Below are 18,812 nucleotides of genomic sequence, written 5' to 3'. Positions count from 1 at the left end.
TAGCTTTTGGGTCTGATAAGGTCAGTGAAATCCCCTCAGGATTTATCCTGAGATCCTGTACCTCAGATTGTAGACCCTTTGTCAGTGTCAGCCTTGTGGATGAGTTACAGCCATTGCTTGGCCAATGTGCTCTCTGAAAGTCTGAGAGAATATTTTCTCTCCGTGTGACTCCTTATAACCCGTTTTTATTTCTTTAATCACTTATTCCTATACTATCTGATTTGTCAGCCTTCCTAAGCTTTACTGAGATATGTGATTTACAGTAACTTATATGTGTTTAAGTTGTACCCTCAGGAACCCTTAACACACCCAAGGTGAACATATGTGTTACCCCCAGAAGCTCCTTTCTCCACCTTCATTCCCTCCCTGTTCTGGGGAATCACTGATTTGCTTTATTTAGATTCCATTTTTGGGGGCCGGGGAGATGGCTCTGTAGAATAAGCGCTTCCCCGGCAAATGCAAGGGCCTGAGTTCAATTCCCGGTTCTGCCAACCCCCCCCCCCACCAAAAACAAACAAACAAAATAAATTCCGTTTCTATTTTTGGAATTTTATTTAAACAGATCCATGCATACTTGTTTAGCTTCTTTTGGAACAATTTTGGGTTTTCTTCATGTGGCCTGTATCAATTCTTCCTTCCTTTGTAGTGCTACGAGTATTTCTTTGTATGGTTAAACCTAGCGTTTAGCCACCTGGTAATTGGCATGTGGTCAGTGTGCACATTATAGTTGGGTAGCTCTTCTCTCATTTTGTAGAACATACTGGTAATTTTGTAAAACTTAAGTTGAGTATGGCTGCAATAATCTACATGTCATCAATGTGTTATTTGTTGGCATTTTACACAGCGAAAGCAGCCAGGTAAGCAAACAGAATCTCGCCCAGACTAAAAAAGTACAATTCTTGCTAGGTCAATGATGTAAAATCAAACACATGCGGATAATTTCCAGTTTGAGAAAGTCTGGGACCAGTATGCTATTGAAAAAGGACTGCATATTTCTGCAGTGTCTGTTTTAGTATAGCTTATGTCTGTTTTGCCTGATCAAGATATTTCTTCTTGTCAGTGGACTCCAGAAAAATTGACCGGGAGGGGAAAATCCCAGATGGTACTTTGGAGAAGCTGAAGAGCCTGGGGCTTTTTGGGATGCAGGTCCCAGAAGAATATGGTAAGCCCGGGAAATGGGCCTGGCCAGTCCCCCATTTCAGGAGGTGCCGTGTTCTTGTCGCAAAGAGGTCACTACTCAGGAAGGGAAGCCTCCAGATGCAGGCCGCCTGCCGCCTGCAGAGAAGTGTGGCTCCGGGCTGTGCAGCTTACGCCACCCTCAGGGGGGCTGTCTCTGCCGTGGTCTGCTGAGGGTCTAGAGCTGTGGGTATGGTGTGGGTAGTGAGTACTTTCGGCTGCTTCTGGTCCTTTTTAGAAGACAGACTGTTTAGGGTGGTTCCTGGTGACACCCTGATGTGGGTCTTGTCCAGCAAGTCCCATTGGTTGGGAGCTTTCCTTGCTCTCTTGTTACTGTACCTGGTCTGTCTCTTGGGCTAGAGTGAGGTTCCAGGGATGGGGTGGAGGGGGCTGGGACAGGCCTGCAGAGTAATTCCCCTATGGCACTGCCCAGAGCTGGGCCAGGTTGAGACAGGAGAAATAGACTGATGAGCAAGTTCCCGGTATCCTTCTGTAGTGTATCAATCAGGTGGAATGTGCTTGTGTGTGTCCTTCCTATGCCTTCCTCGCTGTCCTGTGAGAACCTCCCCTACGCCCAAACACATGTGAGAGTTTGTCCTGACTTTGCGGAAGACCTTACCTGACCCACCAGGCTGCTGGCCCTATGGAGGCAGCACAGTGTTTGTGTCTGCAGCCGTAGGCACACTGTGTGTCCACATGAAAACTGCTGAAAGCTGTGCCTGCCAAGTGGTACCAGGATGGGGGCTTTTGCACTGCAGGGGTGCTATCACCGTTACAGGTAGCTATGCCAAGTGCTGAGTATCAGAAGAAATGGGAGACTGAGAGTTAGGTCGGCTCCACTCTGCTGTTAGCAGCTGAAAAGCAATAACAAGGCAACAGGAAGAGCGTCATTCATAACTGCAAGTTTTGGGAGGCTTTTTAGGGCAGAGAATCCTGAAGCTGGTGGAAGCCACAGTGTTAGAGCGTGTGGGGCCTGGGTCCACTAGTCTCTGGCGCCACGTGTCTCCTTCCTGCTCTTGGCTCTTCCCTGTCTGTCCCTGTGGGATAATGTCCCCCAGGTTCTGCCCCTGCACTTGAGGGGAAAACATCCAGGTTTTTGCAGAGAAAATGCAGAATATGATAGGACCAGCTGGAGCTTCACCTGCATGGATGCTCTCACTCTCCTTACATACAAGGATGTTCAAGGCTGCTGCTGCTGCTGCTGGGGTGTGTGTGTGTGTGTGTGTGTGTGTATGTGTGTGTTGACCTCAACCTGAGGCCTGGGATCAGTTTATCATTTGAGCAGTGAGTCCAAGGCCACCCTTAGTCCTCTCCACTGGGACACACAGCTGTGCCCTGGAGTCCACTGGATACTAGGTTGTGGGGCTCTAGAGACTGCATCTGGCAGAGCTTACCTAAGGCAGTGGTTTGTTGTATGTAGAGGTGACTGTACATTTGTATGTGTTCATATAAAGTGTGAAAGGACATACATAAAAATGCTTTTTGAGTGATAGGATTGTGGACAATTTTTGTTTGCTTTTATTGTGGTTTTTAAAATGGTGATCTGGTATCACTTTATTATTAGGGAAAGTAGTGCGTTGTTCACTGTCTAGGAGGACTTGGGCTGGTGTGCCTGACACTGGGTGTCTCTCCTAGGTGGGCTGGGCCTCTCCAACACCATGAGCACTCGGCTAGGGGAGATCCTTTGCCTGGATGGGTCCATCGCTGTGACCCTGGCGGCGCACCAGGCGTTGGGCCTCAAGGTCAGTTGTCCAGGGTCTCTGTTGGCAGCTGTCTGCAAATGGCAGGAGGGGGAAGCCTTATTTACCCTATGGGAATGGCTCAGGATCTCGGAGGGGAGCAAGCCCAGCCCTGCCCTCCACTGGACCTGTGTGCAGTGGCCTTTGGCTCATGCTGTCCCTTGGCATGGAATCTTCTTCCTGTCCCCAACACCTTTGACCCATCTTTTAAGGCCCAAGTCTGAGGCAGCTCTTCATGCCAGGCTGTCAGAGCTGTTTTCCTGCTGCCTGAACACAAAACAGTGTCTCACCAGGCTCAGAGCTTATCAAGACAAAATATGAAGTGCTGGGGAGATAGCTCAGTGGCTTAAGTGCCTGCCTAGCAAGCACAAGGTCATGAGTTCTATCCCTGGTGCCAAAAAAAAAAAGACAGAATATGAAGCTCTTGGTGTCCTCTCACTGGTGCTACATCTACTCAGTGTAGATTTCAGAGCTGAAAGAACTCTATGCGCAGATCCCTACACTTGTCATTGAGACAAGGTGGGGACTTCTCTGATATGGACTGGACCCTCCTTATGCAGGGTACGATTCTAGCTTTCTTGTGTCTGCACATCTATCCTCCAGATTGCCTGCCTGTGAGGTGTGTCTCTATCTTACAGATCTCAGGGTGGGGGCTCCAGCACAGGGACAGTGCTTGCCCAAGACCACCTCACCTGGTTGGGGAGATGTTAGATGAATGAGATGAACTGAGCCTGGAGCTGACAGCTGTGTGGCTGGGCTTCTGCATTAGTCAAGTTCTTTGTGCTCTATCCAAGGCCGGCAACCCAGAACTCCTGCTGTCTCTGTTTGCATGAAGTAAATGCCAACCCTGAAGGACAGTGTCTCATGAGCAAATTTCAACTATCTTCACCTCCCAGCTTATTTGAGATGTTAGTCTTTGTGTGTTTTCATTTAGGGGATCATCTCGGTCGGCACGGAGGAGCAGAAGGCCAAATACCTGCCTAGGCTGGCCTCTGGGGAGCATGTCGCAGCCTTCTGTCTCACAGAGCCAGCCAGGTCTGTCTCCCTTGGAATGTTACCTGCAGCCTGTCTGCAGGACTGAGGTCTTGTCTGTGTGGAGTGACTGGCTTGTATCTCCTCCCTCCCTGAAATCTTCCAGTCATTCCGTAGACTCTTCTTGCCAGCTGTCTGCCCAGGGAGCCTTACAAATGTGAAACAACCTAAGGGCATGTATCAGCCAGTGTCCGTGGCTTTCCAACCCTGTGCTATGCGGGGTTGTCAGGTTTCAGTTCCCCTCAACAAGCATGTTAACTAGGGGCAGGATCTCATTTCCATGTTAAAAATGGAGGTTCAGTGGGGTTGTGTGATGGGCCTAAGGTCACATAGTTGGATGGAGCAGGCTTGGGGGAGGACTTGGCTACAGATGGCAAGTCTGTTATCTGACCACTCAGATGGGGACCTAAAGTGGTCACCTCCTGGGACACCAAATGTCTCCTCACAGCAGGTCAGATGAGCCCATGAGGAGTTCAGGTTCTCCTGCAGCAGTCTAGACCCAAGTTGTTTGAACCTCTGCCTTTATTGCTTCTGTGGTAACAGCAGAAATGGCCAGATCCAACCTGCCTGTAGTTTGTGTCAGGAGATTTACTGGAATGTGGCCTTCTGATGACAAATAGTCTCTGCAGCCAGAGTCCAAAAGGGCAGATGCCCTGTACCTGGGAAAGCTGAGTGCCTCTCTTGACTCTATTTAAAAAGCTTGCCAGCTCCTGTGCCTAATCATCTCCATTCCCAGGTTCCAGGTCCATCCTCCTTTACTCCCAACTTGCTTTCCCTCCACTGTTTCTCACCCTCTGTAGCAGGAACAATACTGGCTCCATCCACACCAGAGCCACACTGAGTGAAGACAAGACCCACTATGTCCTCAATGGCTCCAAGGTACAACCTCAATGCAACCTCTGACTAAAGCCATTGGGATGGAGCTGGAATTGAGCAGCATCTCCAGGGCCGGTCTGCACTCTCTGCTCAGGTCTGGATCACCAATGGTGGGCTGGCTGAGATTTTCACCGTGTTTGCAAAGACCGAGGTTGTTGATTCCGATGGCTCTATAAAGGACAGAATCACAGCGTTTATAGTAGAAAGAGACTTTGGTGGAGTTACTAACGGGAAGCCAGAAGATAAGTTAGGCCTTCGAGGCTCCAACAGTAAGTGTCATGTATATTTGTGTGTGTGCATGTACATGCTTGCGTGTGGGACAGAGAGAGTAATTGATTCTTGGTGTCTGCCAAGGTAAAATGAGGTTGAAATCCTCTGTTTTTTTTTTTTTTTTTTTCTGTTTTAAATTAAACTTTATTTTAAGATAATCATAGATTCATATGCCTGTTAATGAATAATGGAGACTCCTTGTATGTACTTCCTTCCAGTTACTCTCTTTTTTTAAAAAATATTTTATTTATTTTTGGCAGAACCTGGGATCTAACTCAGGCCCTTGTGCTTGCCAGGGAAGCACTTATTCCACTAAGCCATCTCCCCGGCCCCAATCTAATGCTGGTTTTAATTCAGTATTTTAACAAAATCCAGTCGAGGGTGCTCCCTGGATTTCTCTGGCAATGCCTATGAGCTCCTGGAAAATTAACTCATGAATTGGCATCTGTGGGCTGTGCACCACTCAGGGTGTGGAACTTTGGTGATGCCCATGGGACTGAGGTCAATAAGGTCTGCCTCATATGGGGGCTAGCAGTGGACCCTGTGGTGGCAGGACAGCAGGTGGCTGCGGTCACTGTCCTATGACAGGCTCCCCATCTTTGCCCCCTCAAACATCTGCCTATTCCATGCCTACTTTTCAGAGCCCCTAGAGTACTGGGTGCATAGGATGAGGATATGCTACTTACCGTCTTAGTCTTACTGGTACTTCCATGGGGACTTTACAGTGCTGTGCTCCTTGGGTCTCCTTCTAATCTCAGGTGGGACTACATATGCCCTGGGCACCTTTGCTCCCATCTCTGTATGCCCTGTCTGTTTAGGAACTTTTCCTTCTGGGTGTGGAGTTGTAGTATGCACCTAGCTTGAGCTGCAGATGGAAGGGACAGAGGCCCAGAGTTCTGTCCTGTGTTACTGCGAATAAGCTTGTGTGGTCCTCTGCACTGTAATTTGCTCAGCTGCAGGCAGAGATAGGTATGAGCGGTACATGATGTGCCTATAGCAGTACCTCAGCACCAGCTGCTGCCCTGAGTCTGACCACCATGGCCAGTGCTACCACTGAGGCTTCTTCAGTGTGGCAGCTGAGGGAGAAGAGGTACTGAGACTCTCAGCTCAGGAGAAGGCTGGCATGCTGTAGGAGACAGTAGAGGCAACAGGACTGAGTCCTCTTGCAGGTCTGACAGCTGGTCCCATAAGTCCATGCAGAGTCCTGTGACAGAAGGTCAGGTGGCACAAGGTGAGCCCAGAGGTGGAAGCAGGGTATCACCCTCACCCCTCAGCCTTTGAGCTTGGTCCCGTGGCCAGACTGCAATGACTTCATACATTTCACCCAGCTCTTCTGGCATAAGATGTGGTATTTGGTTTAATGATCAGCAGACCCAGGTCATCACACTTGGACTGGCTCCCTTGAGTCCCAACTTTCCCTGTCCTGAACCCTTTTTTCTGGTGGAGATGGCCAGTAGGTGCCACATTTATGTAATGGAACATGTGAATGGCCCTTGTTTTGGGGAATACTGTGGACACTGCTGCATGCCCCTCACCTTGCTCCTGCTGCTCCTCACATGATTGGTGCCATCTTTGGCACATGTCTAACTGGGGTAACTGCCTGCCTGGCAGCCAGAGCTGACTCAGCAAGGACACTTTCTTCCTCACTATGCTTGAGTGTTGGGCAGCCTGCTACAGGCTGTGGGTTGGCTCACATTGCTGTGGGTTTGTTATCATTGGTGTATGTACCCTCAAGACCTGTGCTCCTGCTGGGATAGCTGCTGCTTTGACCCCTCCTGGCATGGGGGAAGGGCAGGCAGGGCTGCCCTCTTGATGGAGTGTGGGTGGGGCTCACCACTGCTGCCCTGCAGACAGCATGGGGCAAGGTTTTGTTAGGGTTGGGAACTGGGACCAAGAATACAATCCACCTGTGTCCTTTGGGAGTGCTTGTGCATGAGCTTGACTGCTTTCTCCACTCTTTTTGTCTTTTAAACTTCTGCTGAGTTCTCTCTTAGCAGCTGGGCCCATCTGTTATCCTGCTCTCTACCCCCCAGCTCTGTCTCCATCCTCTATGCATTTTACCCATAGCACAGTCCACTGTTGACGTTGTGTGGTTTAGTCAGCCTCCTTGACCCTCCTCCTCAGACATTTGTACCTCTGTGTCTATCCATCCTGATGTCAGATGAATGAATGAATGAATGAATGAATGAATGAATGAATGAATGAATGTTGGGTCTATTCAAGTGCAGAATGGCTTGTATTATTAGATAAAGTCTTACGTTTTCTGTGTTTCAGTTTGTGAAGTCCATTTTGAAAACACCAGGGTGCCTGTTGTAAATGTCCTTGGAGAAGTTGGAGGTGGTTTTAAGGTGAGTTGCCTGCTGAACCCCAAGTGAATGCTGTACAATCTTTCAAGTGGGCTCCAGGCCCCACTTGTCTAATTCTTTCCTAAATTTAGATACCACCTATAATATGGCTGGGTCTCAGGTGTCACCACTTTTATATTCTTGAGTCCTGTTGTCAAGTATCTACAGGAAAGACAGACAGATGTATGCTTTTCGCAGCAGAGAGAGAAAAAAAGTTCATTTTCATTTTACTGGGGCAGCCAGGCTTGGAAGCACATACTGGTAATCCCAGTGCTTTGGAAAGCTGAGGCAAGAAGATCATGAGTTCAAGTCAGTTTGGGCAAATTTTTTTTTTTTGGAACCAGGGATTGAACTCAGGTCCTTGCGCTTGCCAGGGAAGAGCTTATTCCACCGAGCCATCTCCCCGGCCTCAAATAAAATTCCTTTTTTTTTTTTTTTTTAATGTATTTAGTACAGGGTCTACAGAGTCTCACTACACAGATTGGACTCAGTGACCCTCCTGTTTTTTTTTTTTTTTTCTCGAACTGGGGATTGAACTCAGGCCCTTGTGCTTGCCATGCAAGCACTTATTCTTCTGAACTATCTGCCTGGCCCCAAAAATGTTGCCGTTGTGATTGAAAAAAAAAAACCCAGCTTCTTTTAATATGTAAAGGGAAGTTTATTTCTAAAATTCTTCATGATTTCCAGTGACATTGCTGCCAGTAACCTAAATACTAAAAATACGGATACACGTGGTCAAATCCCAAGATCATAAAATAATAATAGGCCAGGTGAGAATTGGCTGGGCTTATGGGAGGTGACAGTGTGGGTTTTCCCCTCTGGAATACTCAGGAAATCTGAAGAGATACAGGTAACGAACGAGAAGGGGCTACTGAATCTTGCTTTGGGGAAGATGAGATCTGGCATGTGGTAGTGAACATTATGAGAAGCATTCTTGTCGAGGAGCTGAGGAGCCATTGGCAGTGTGGGGAAGGCCAGTGCACCAGGGGACAGTCTGGAGGGTCCTCATAGGACCAGGAATAGAGCTATCATGTGATCCAGCTACCTGCTGCTGGCTAGTTGTCTAGGCAGAGGAGACGGAGCCAGTGCGCTGAAAAGCTCAATACCTGTCTTTCTTGCAGCACTGTTAGCAGTAGCCAAGAAATAGAACCCTCTTCGGTGTCTATCATCAGATGAATAAAGTAACAGTGTCTATATATCCCATAGAGTATTATTTAGTCAAAAAAGAGATAGAGCTATTGATTGTAGGCAAGTGGTTGGAATTGGCTGACAGTGTTAAGTGGAATCAGCTAGACAGAAGGACAGTATCACAATCTTTCTTTCTCATGTGTAGAAACTAAAAAATGCAAAAAACAAAAACTTAAACACAAAAGAGGTATCTGTAGGACCTGGGAAGGGAGTTGTGGGAACAGGAAATGGAGCGAGTAGAGGAATGGGTGGGTGTAATCACAGTGTGCACATGCATGGAAGGTTGGGGAGCCCACCAGTCCACGTGATGAATAGGTGTTAATACAGATGTTTGAAAGGCTGGTGAAGGCTGCCAAAGTCAGAGAGAGACTAAGCACAGGGTCCTTTGGGTAGGAGCATACCAGGAAGCGAGGCCCAGAGTCACCGGCTTTTTCTGCTTTTTTTTTTCTTCTTTTTTTACGTGAGATTAACAGTAATTCTGAAACGGCTGAACTGGCCTTTGAAAGAGGGAGTGGGAATCCAAGCAGAAGACGAGAAGAACCTAGTTCCCAGGCAGACTGAAGAGCCAGTGCCATTCTGTGTACTAGGGAGTGGGGAAGGTGGCCTTGGGGATTGTATCTCCCACTGTGGTGTGAGATAGCCAACTCCTGAGGCTTGGGCCTTCTGTCCACCTTCCTTCCTGCCCTGGCCTGTCCTGCCCTTGGGGTTGAAGGGTGTCAGGCCCAGCACTCAGAAGTGCTTTCTGTCTGGGGAACTCTTCCTTGATGATGCCTGCCCAAGGCCCAGCTCTGGGTCTTCTTGGGGAGCTTTGGCTACCTGTCCTCCCTCCTCACACCAAGAGTCCCCTTGGATCCAGGACTCTTGTGCACTGGCCACCTGCAGATCACTGGCTATTTGTACCTGTGCACTCTGGTGGGGCAGGGTAGCCTCCAGGACCCCAGATACTCTGTGGCTGTTAGGTTTTTCAGCAGCACAGTGAAGAGATAGGAAAGATAAAAGAAGTCTTTTTTTACTCCAAAGGCACACAGAGGATCAAGGACAGATGGGAAAATCCCCTTACCTGAGACAAAGAAACTGAGACTTTTATGGGCTTTTGCTCTTGGTGGAATTTGAGGGGCAGTTTTGGTTACCTGTAAGGAGCTGATTGGGGTCTCTCCTGTGTGTGTGGGAAAGGTGAGGGGAAATCGTATCCAGGGCTGGAGTGGGAGAAAAGGAGGAAGTGGTCATTGAGAACATAAGCTGTTGTTTTAAGGACTTCAGCCATGTCAGATGACCATCATAATAATTTAGCAATTCATGCTAGGGCCAGAACCTTATCAGTGGGTCTACGCTCCAAGTGTCTGCATCTGCTGTCCCTGTCTGATTAGTTCAGAAGAAAGGGTGGGAAAAGAGCGGAGTCTCTGACAAGCTGTCAGGTTGTCACAGACACCTGGCCTGGGTGTTGGGCAGACACCAGAGATGGGGCCTTGGGGAGTTCATGCCCGCTAACCCTGAGCTCCTTCCTGAGTGGTTCCTGAGCCCAAGGCCCTGCAGGAACCTCTAATAGCTTATTTGGCTAGCAGTGTGTCCTAGTCAGTGGTCAGTCCATGTCTGCACTCCCTTCCCTAACGGTGAGGGGGACTGGCCAGTGCCTTTGGGATGGTGGCATTGTTGTGTGCGGTAGATGGAAGCACAGTGGGACTGTGCCACCTACTTGTGTGGGGTTGTGCTTTCTCCCAGGAAGGTTCTCTAAGCTCTTCCTTAGTTTTCAAGAACGCTTTTTGGGGAAATAATTCAAGCATGGTGGGGTGCATTCCCTCTGCCTCCATCAGTGTTCTTGGGGTTTCCTTCTATCCCTGCAGGTGGCTGTGGACATCCTCAACAGTGGGCGGTTCAGCCTGGGCAGCATCATGTCTGGAATGCTCAGGAAACTGATTGGTAGGTAAGTCGGGCCAGGAACCCGATGCAGGGCTGTCCTGCCCTGTGGTGTGCCCTCTGTGGCCAGGAGGCTCAGCCTTTCCCTTAGGAGGGCACAAAGAAGGGAGGAGGAGGCCAGGTGCCAGCAGAGGCAAGAAAAGGAGTGCTCTGCTCCCCTCAGGACCCCATCTCCCAGGTGACTGCACTGTGGTGACGAGTAGGGTTGGCCTGGAGTGTAGGCTCTTCAGCCCCAGATCTCCCTTTCATTCCTGTCCATCAGGGTACTGGTAGCTGGGATCCTCCATCCTGTGACCTTAAACAGCCCTGTAACCATGGTTGCTATGGTGACCTTGGAAAGAGCTTCTGGGAAGAGAACCCCTCTGAGCACTTTATGTTTCACAGTTTGAGGCAAAGTGGGCAATGCCAAGGAAGGCTGTGGCTGGTGTACCTCTGTGTGGTGAGGAAACTGAGTCCAGAGAGGGCAGGTGGTTTACCCCAGGACCTCAGGTCTGTGCCCATCTCCTAAAGAGGCTCAGAGTGCCTCCCTGCTGTGCTGCTCAGTGCATGAGCTTCCTGAGGTGTACAGGTCTAGCCTCTACCATAGGAAGAGCCCCCAAGAAGATCCCATGGTCAGCAAGGGGCAGATGCTGGGCCCATCCTGAGGACATGGTGCTTGGTCACAGGTGTAGAAGCATTTGGAGACTTGGGTTTCCAGTGGGCTTTGGGGGCAGCCAGTGCCTGGGAGGGAGGCTGGTGTGTCACGTGGGTGCTCAGAATTCAACTCCATGTGTAGCCATGTGCCCTGAGGCCTAGGCCTGAGTTGCAGCCAGGCTGCCTGTTCTGCCATGTGCATGGGCACCTGTCATGTGATTGGCTGTGCCTGCCCTATCTGATACCTTGTGTGTGCCAGGCTTCAGGTGAGGCCCCTTGTGCCCTGTGTGTGATCTCATCTTTGCAGTGACTGAGGTGGACAGCATTGTCAGGGAGGTGAAACTCTTAGCCTGGGGTTTCTACTGATAAGAACTGGACCAGGTTCTGGTCTGTGTGTGCCCTCACTCCTGCCACTGCCCGCAGGCCCCCAGTGAACATGTTTTCTGCTGTGACCACCAATGCTTAAATGTGGCGGCTCTGGGTTTCAGGGTATCCAGTCTCAGCACATAATGATCAGGGTATTTGAAGGGTGGTGGTGATGTAGTTACGAAATCACTTGGATATGCTGGAAGTTTCCAATTCTTTGCAACAACTCTGCTCTTGTTTAGGTCTGACTGCTGAGTATGCCTGTGAGAGGAAGCAGTTCAACAGAAAGCTCAGTGAATTTGGGTTAATTCAGGTACTGAGGCTGCCTTTCCCCTGTGTGGTCAAGAAATGCGTGCTTGGCGACTGTCTCTGTCCGGGCCTCCCATGCAGTGCTTTGGGAAGAAAACTGCACAAAGCTCATTTGGACAGGGACCCCTTTCATGAAGGCTGGGTTTGATTTTCCTGGGCTGGCAAGGCTTCTGGCTCAGTTGCTTCTCTGCTGGATGGCAGACCTCGGTCTTAGCACATGCACATTGCTTCTTGCTTGTGTTTTCCTCAAACATTCCAGGAGAAGTTTGCGCTGATGGCTCAGAAGGTGTATGCAATGGAGAGCATGTCCTACCTCACTGCAGGGATGCTGGATCACCCAGAGTGTCCTGACTGCTCCATTGAAACAGCCGTGGTGAAGGTAGTCGCAGTACCACCAGAGCTGCCACAAAAGGGGGACACAGGCAGTGGAGGGAACTGGGTGGTGCCCCTTGGACTGACCTCTTCTTGGCTCAGCAGGTATTTAGTTCTGAGAGCGCCTGGCACTGTGTGAGTGAGGCACTGCAGATCCTGGGGGGCGCAGGTTACATGAGGGACCATCCCCATGAGCGCATGCTGCGTGATTCCCGTGCGCTGCTCCTCCTGGAGGTAAGTGACTGCCAGCCATCTTTGTGGCCCCCTTCCCCAAGCTGATGTCCCATCTTCCCTCCTTGTCTTGTTGTTCTGGGAGTGCTGTAGAGACCAGTCCGCCTGTGGGTTGTGTCCTCGCTGGGCCCCCTTATCCCACATGCCCTGCTCTGCACAGGGAGACCTCAAGGCCTGGAGATGCCAGGAAGCTGGTTCAGGTTGCTTCCCAGAGGACCCTTTGCTGTGTGCCTCCCACCTCCTGGAGGGACTGGGAGGTCCAAGCCTGTCCATTTCGAGTCAGGCTTAGAGGAAGGAGTGACCCATGCAAGGATGGCCATGAGAAGTGGTGGATCCTGGTGGGAAGCCAGGGCATCTGGCTACCTCTCCACTTATGTATGTTCCCTGACCTCTAGTCTCAGCCCTGTCCTGGGTGCCCCACCATAAGTGGGCCATGACGTGCACTGACACTTGGCACTGCCAGGGCTGCACAGCAGGGTAATCTTTGACTTCTTCGCTTCTGTTCACAGGGGACTAATGAGATCCTCCGAATGTTCATTGCCCTCACAGGCCTGCAGTATGCCGGACTTATCCTGACCCCAAGGATCAAGTAGGTGCCATTCCTGCTCTCTGAGCACTGTGCTCAGAGCTGAGTGGTAAAGGGCTGCCTGCCCTGCCTGCCCTTGAGCACACTAAGCACTGGAATGAGATAGGATGGTGGGCTGATGTGGTTTTGCTGGGCTCCCTGGAACCCTGGCTGCGTGGAATAGGGCCTTCAGGTCCTAGAAAATCAGATCTTAAGTTTATCCCTCTCTGTCCTGCCCTTAGGGTCACATGTCTTCCCATCTCCACTGGAACTCCGTCTCCCCCTCCCCTAGTAGCCCCTGACTCTGTGTGGTCTGCACATAGGTGCCCAGCGCTGAGATTAGCCCTGCCCCTTCCACCCCTGATCCCAGGTCAGAGCCATCAGATCCCTTCCAGAGCCCAAGCACAGGCTTCTGGAAGCACTTTTCTGGCTCCTTGATTGGGAGCTGGCTGCTCTCTAAACAGGTTGGAAGAGTAGCCCAGAGCCCATTGTGCCCACCTGAGAGAAAGGCACAGAGCTTGGGGACCCTAGAGTCACATGGCTGTGGGGATTTCTGCAGGGAGCTTAAAGGTGGCAGTATGGCTGTAATCATAAAGACCCTCAGTCAGAGATTGTGGGACACTCTGGGCCGAACTGTGGACTTGGGGCTGATGGGCAGTTCTGGAGCTGTGCACCCTAGACTGGGGGTAAGTAGACACAGCGAAGTCATGCCTTCTACAAGTACTGTCTGTCTTGGGATATGACCAAGGGTCTGGGCCCCAATGGGAACCTGGGAGACACCCTGATGCCCCTTCCCATCTGGGTCTTGAGTCCCAGGCTGAGGGTTCCTGGGAGGATGAGACCCCAAGCTTAGTCCTGTTTCTGGTCCACCAGGACAGTGTCACCAAGCTTGAAGAGAATGTGTATTACTTTGGCCGGACTGTGGAGGCACTGCTGCTGCGCTTTGGAAAGGTAAGTGAGTCTGCCAGGCCTGGGTACAGCAGGTCCTCACATGGATGACTGTGAGAAGGGCCTAGAGCAAGACCTTGGACACCAGGCCTAGCTCCAGGAACTGACCTCTGACACTGAGCACACTAAGCACTGGCCTCTGGTGTTAGCCATTTTGCTAGGCCCTGTCCCTGCCTTGACCCCTGCCTGAGGATTGTCCAGAAAGAAGTGAAACTCAGGGCAGCTCTGTGCCTTTTCCTCTGCTAGAGGGACACAGGGAGGGTGAGCCTGCAGAGCTGTGGCCTGTGAGGGTCCTTAGGGCAGGATCAGCTCTTTATGCCTTGCTGTGTTCCTAGACCATTATAGAGGAGCAACTGGTGATGAAACGGGTGGCCAATGTCCTCATCAACCTGTATGGCATGGCGGCTGTGCTGTCCCGGGCCAGCCGCTCCATCTTCATTGGACTCCAGGACCATGACCATGAGGTGAGCAGTCCCATTCCCACCCAGGAAACAAGCTTGGGAATGCTGAGTGACTTGATCAAGTTTGAGTCTGGGCTGCAACAGGGCCATGCTGTGACCTCTGAGCCAGTCTGTGTTGTGTTGTGTGTTAATCAGGCCATGTTAATAAGGCTGGGAGCGGGTGCTTGAGGATAGAGGGTGTAGCTGTGGGCCACAGTGCCTCAGTGGTCACTCAGAGGGATCTCAGGGTGCTCAGAGCTGCATGGGTTTCCTGTGCTGTGGCTATGGAAGGACTACACTTCCCTAGGATAGGATCTCTCCCTTTGGGCACCTGCAGGGTGCCAACTTGCCACATGTGGTGTCCCACACTTGCCTGAGGACATGAGGATTGTGATGTCCACATCAAGGAGGGGGAAAATGAGACTCAGGACACCCTCCCTCCCCCATAGCTTACGTTTTGGGCACAGGGCTGTGACTCCAGGTTGCACTTAGCACCAGGGCTGTGTAGCTGCTGAGTCCAGCCTGATTGTAGCCACGTTGCCCCGCTTGGCAACATTTGTGCCTTTGGAGGCCAGAGTTCAGCTCCAGGGCACTCAGTGACTGTTCCTTCCCGCTGTGGTCTGGCAGGTTCTGTTGGCCAGCACGTTCTGCGCAGAAGCTTATTTCCAGAATCTCTTCACCCTGCAGCAGCTGGACAAGTGTAAGCAGGGCAGCTGGCTGGAGGGCAGTGGGCTGAATCTGGGCTATGCATGAGGAACTATTTATTGCCAGGCCTCGTCTGCTGGATTGCAGGTGTGGGCCAGAGGCCTCCATACAGCCTGGAGCCAGGCGTATGTGCAGCCATGGCCTCGTACCTAATCAGGGGAGTTTACTAAGCACTTCACCTGTCTCTCTCATCCCCCCACACCAGCCGGAATGGGCTCAGATTTTCTGCAGAGGCTTAGACCTTGCCTGGAGAATGTGGAACCTTGTGCTCACCTTTGTCAAGAAGGCTTGGCCTTCCCCACAGCTGCATGGCCACATCATGGAATGTGTGGTGTAGGGTCTCTGTATAATCCATACAGCCATCTGGGATCTGATGCTTGTCCTCAGCCGAGCTGCTCTGCTTCCAGTCAGAGTACAAAGGGCCATCGTGGGTATCTGCGATTCATGTAGCCCTAGGGCCAGTATGAGCACTGGTGTGGCAGGTGGGACTAGGACCTGCTGTGGGGGTGACCAGATGGCTTCTCCCAGGGTGGACTGTTTGCTGAGCAGGCCTCCCCCTCCCCCTACCCATTAGAACTGGGGTTCAGAGGCAAGAAGGTTGAGCCCTTTTACCCAGGATGGAGTCTTAGACCCTTCTTGTTTGTCATGACTGGCTGCCCAGAGTTACTCCTGAGGGGGTGCTGCTTGCAGGAGGGTGACTTTGTCAAAAGTGCCACTAGTGTCCTCACAGTGGTGCAGAAAGAGACCCACTCCCTTTCTTTGCCTTCTCAGATGATCCTGGAAACCTTGATGAGCAGGTTAAGAAAGTGTCGAAGCGCATTCTTGAGAAGCGGACCTACGTCTGTACCCACCCCCTGGCCAGGACAACCTGACACCGGGCCAGCCCTGGGCCTTGAGGCACCAACCTCATCCAATAGCCTCTGCTGAACTGCTGTCCTGTGGGTGCCTGGGGGCCTGCTGCTGCCTGGTTTCCCCCATGGCTGCGCATTAGTCATGGCTTCTTGCAGACACTGAGGGGATGAAAGTGCTGGTGCCTGACGTCAGGTGGCTGTACTAACTTCTGGTCTCCACAGGGCTCAACTGCCACCTCTGGGGAGGAACTTGCAGGGCTCTGTGTAAGGCATGGGCAGCCATCTCCACCAGATCGTATGTTGAAGAAACTGTGAAAGCTGCACCTACCTTGAAACTTCAGCCCGTGTCAACATTATTAACAGGAAAATGTAAAGTGGCACAATTTGTCCACTCTTCTAGCCTTGCCGCACTAGTCACAGTGTCCTCAGAACTAGTCTTTAACTGCTGGGCCTGGTGGTGCACACCTGTGGGAGGCAAAAGCAGGAGGCTCATGAGTTCAAGCCCAGCCCGGGGAACTTAGCACATGCCCAGTCTGAAAGTAGGAAGGGACTGGAGGTGTAGCTCAGTACAAGGGTAAACGTCAGTGTCTGTAGTACGCCTCAGTTCCTCTGCATGGCTAACCCCTGTTTTAAGTCCAGGATTTTTCTCCCTGCGTGGGCAACATAAGAAGAACTTGCCTCAAAAAAATTTAAATTCAGTAGTGTCCAAAAATAAAATATATAGGTAAATATCTGGACATAATAAAACATAGGACAGGTACAGATAACCTCCACAGCATGACAGAACCCCCAGCTACCCATTCCTTTTTTTGTGTACTTGGTACAGGGTCTTACTACGAGCATCAGAATCGTAGTGATCTTCTTGTTTTCAGCCTCTCCAGCACTGGGATCACAGGTGTGCGCCACCACGCCTGGACTCGGTGGCAGGCCCAGCATGCCCTGGGGGCGGGGCTGGCATGGCATGTGGTGCCAGCCCCATGCTTGCCTAAGCAGGCCTCTAGTCTGCTGAGCTATCTTGCCGGGCCAGCAGGATCTTGCTGCGTAGTTCAGCCGAGCCTTAAACTTGCTTTGTATCCCAGGTTGCCCTCAAACTCACAGCAATCCTACTGCTTCAGCCTCACAATTACTGGGATAACAGGTGTGTGCCACAATGCCTGTCACACAGTCCTTTTTTTTAAAGGTGACTTTATTTTGAGACGAGATCTTGCTATGTAGTTCAGTCTGTTCAACTTACATTGTAGCCCAGGCCTCAAACTTAAAACAATCTTCCTACTTCAACTTCTTGAGTGCAAGAACTACAGGCATGTGCCACTGTGCTCAGTGTGCAGCCCCAGTTCCTAACTGGCTTGACGCATAGGCAGCTACCACAGGTAACACTTTGGGGCTCCAGTACAGTAATATTTCAGTTCACAAACTTAATTCCACAATTCTTAGCACAAACCGAATTGGATGAGAACTGAATCAAATTCAGTGGTTAGGTTCAGTGTTGACCTTATGGCGAAATTTGGTTTGTTCTCATCCAATTCAGTTTGTGCCTAGGATTGTGGAAAGAATTTAAGTTTGTGAACTGAGGCACTACTATATCTGATTAAAATACACAAACATTTTAATAGCATTCATTTTCTTACAAGAGCACAGTCTGAGCCCTTTGGTATTTCGTCAAATACACTTATTAATTGTATCTTTGGGCGAAAGACTGATGGGATCATAACTAAGAACAGAGAATGTACACATGTCCAAGTGAAGAATCAAATTAGAGGATCAAAATACCACGATGGCTGATTATGGATTCCTAGCCTCCCTTGCAGAGACAGGAGGCATAGAGCAACTCTGGCATGAAATACAGATATCCAGGCGAGTTGAGAGTGACTGGGTATTGACAGTTCTGTGCAAGCAAGAAGCATATACACAGCAGTGACAACTGTCTAGTCTAAGGAAGTTAATGCAGAAGTGCACATTCACAGTCCTTGGGCTTTATAAAACTGATCGTGTGCTCCAGCTCCTAAGAATGAAGCTCAGCCGGGTGCTTGGAGTCTGCCTGAGGAACACACGTAAGGCAGTGTGGTGGTGGCTCAGGTGAAAGGAAGGGAGTGGGCAATAGAAACCTGCGGACCGTAGAGGCTTGGTGCTGCCAGCCCCATTGAAAGGGGGGCACTAACATGAGACAAAGTGATTTTTCTCTTTCAAAACAAGAGCTGAAAAAGTAAATTCTGGAGAGTTTTGGTAGGGGCAGGATAAAACAGGAATACAGATGAATTTTGGTTTGTTCACCCATAGATTCTAGGTATGATCTTTCCTAATTATCAGGAAAAAACAATCTGCAGTACACACTGCAGGGGAGACCAGTATTTACTGGGTTTGGGTGAAAGATATCAATGAAATGTAAACAAAAATGCCAGTCTCACCTTTGTCCTTGTGCACGCTGGTGCTTCTTTGAAGGCAGGCTTTGTTGTCCAAGTCACACAGAGCCCTTTCTGGGTCCTCGTCACTGTCCAGGAAGTTTATAATTGTAATCCCATGGATAATTATTGGAATCTGGTCAAGTTAATTCCTATCTGCCATGCCCAGTTTTACTCAATGGTGAGAATAAAGGTGTATTTGTAGTTATGGGGAGCCACGGGGTCCTAAGTTCACTCATGATGATGGCTATCTGGAACAAAGGCCTTGACCCAGGGCCCAACCTGGGTTTTACTCATTCTTGAGGAAATGAGTGGCTTGAGGATGAGTGTGAGAATGGTGGGCAGTAGGTGAGTGCTGTGAGCTGGGCTAGGTAGGAGGCCTGCATTCACCTCTGCCATATGCAGAGTAATCTGCAGTACACAGTTGAGATAGTATCTAATGTTTCAGCCCTG

The 18,812-nt window shown here is 50.4% G+C and overlaps 1 protein-coding gene across 1 annotated transcript in view; it reads left to right on the top strand.

Moving 5' to 3' along the window:
* LOC101577543 (acyl-CoA dehydrogenase family member 9, mitochondrial) overlaps positions 1-16,836 on the top strand; it is a 20,657-nt gene extending 3,821 nt beyond the window's left edge. The window contains exons 2-18 of the mRNA XM_012512569.2: positions 845-857; positions 1,061-1,162; positions 2,812-2,918; positions 3,850-3,950; positions 4,748-4,826; positions 4,918-5,092; positions 7,368-7,441; positions 10,468-10,543; positions 11,782-11,852; positions 12,108-12,227; positions 12,326-12,454; positions 12,961-13,040; positions 13,576-13,702; positions 13,890-13,967; positions 14,300-14,428; positions 15,032-15,104; positions 15,881-16,836. Of these exons, the coding sequence (XP_012368023.1) occupies positions 845-857; positions 1,061-1,162; positions 2,812-2,918; positions 3,850-3,950; positions 4,748-4,826; positions 4,918-5,092; positions 7,368-7,441; positions 10,468-10,543; positions 11,782-11,852; positions 12,108-12,227; positions 12,326-12,454; positions 12,961-13,040; positions 13,576-13,702; positions 13,890-13,967; positions 14,300-14,428; positions 15,032-15,104; positions 15,881-15,981 (1,635 nt within the window). The 3' untranslated portion in view covers positions 15,982-16,836. The remainder of the gene's footprint in view (positions 1-844; positions 858-1,060; positions 1,163-2,811; positions 2,919-3,849; positions 3,951-4,747; positions 4,827-4,917; positions 5,093-7,367; positions 7,442-10,467; positions 10,544-11,781; positions 11,853-12,107; positions 12,228-12,325; positions 12,455-12,960; positions 13,041-13,575; positions 13,703-13,889; positions 13,968-14,299; positions 14,429-15,031; positions 15,105-15,880) is intronic.
* Positions 16,837-18,812: the final 1,976 nt, after the last annotated feature.

The sequence above is a fragment of the Octodon degus genome, unplaced genomic scaffold (assembly GCF_000260255.1).
Source record: "Octodon degus isolate 3935 unplaced genomic scaffold, OctDeg1.0 scaffold00233, whole genome shotgun sequence".
Classification (NCBI taxonomy): Eukaryota; Metazoa; Chordata; class Mammalia; order Rodentia; family Octodontidae; genus Octodon; species Octodon degus.
This window is presented reverse-complemented; position numbering and strand designations above follow the sequence as displayed.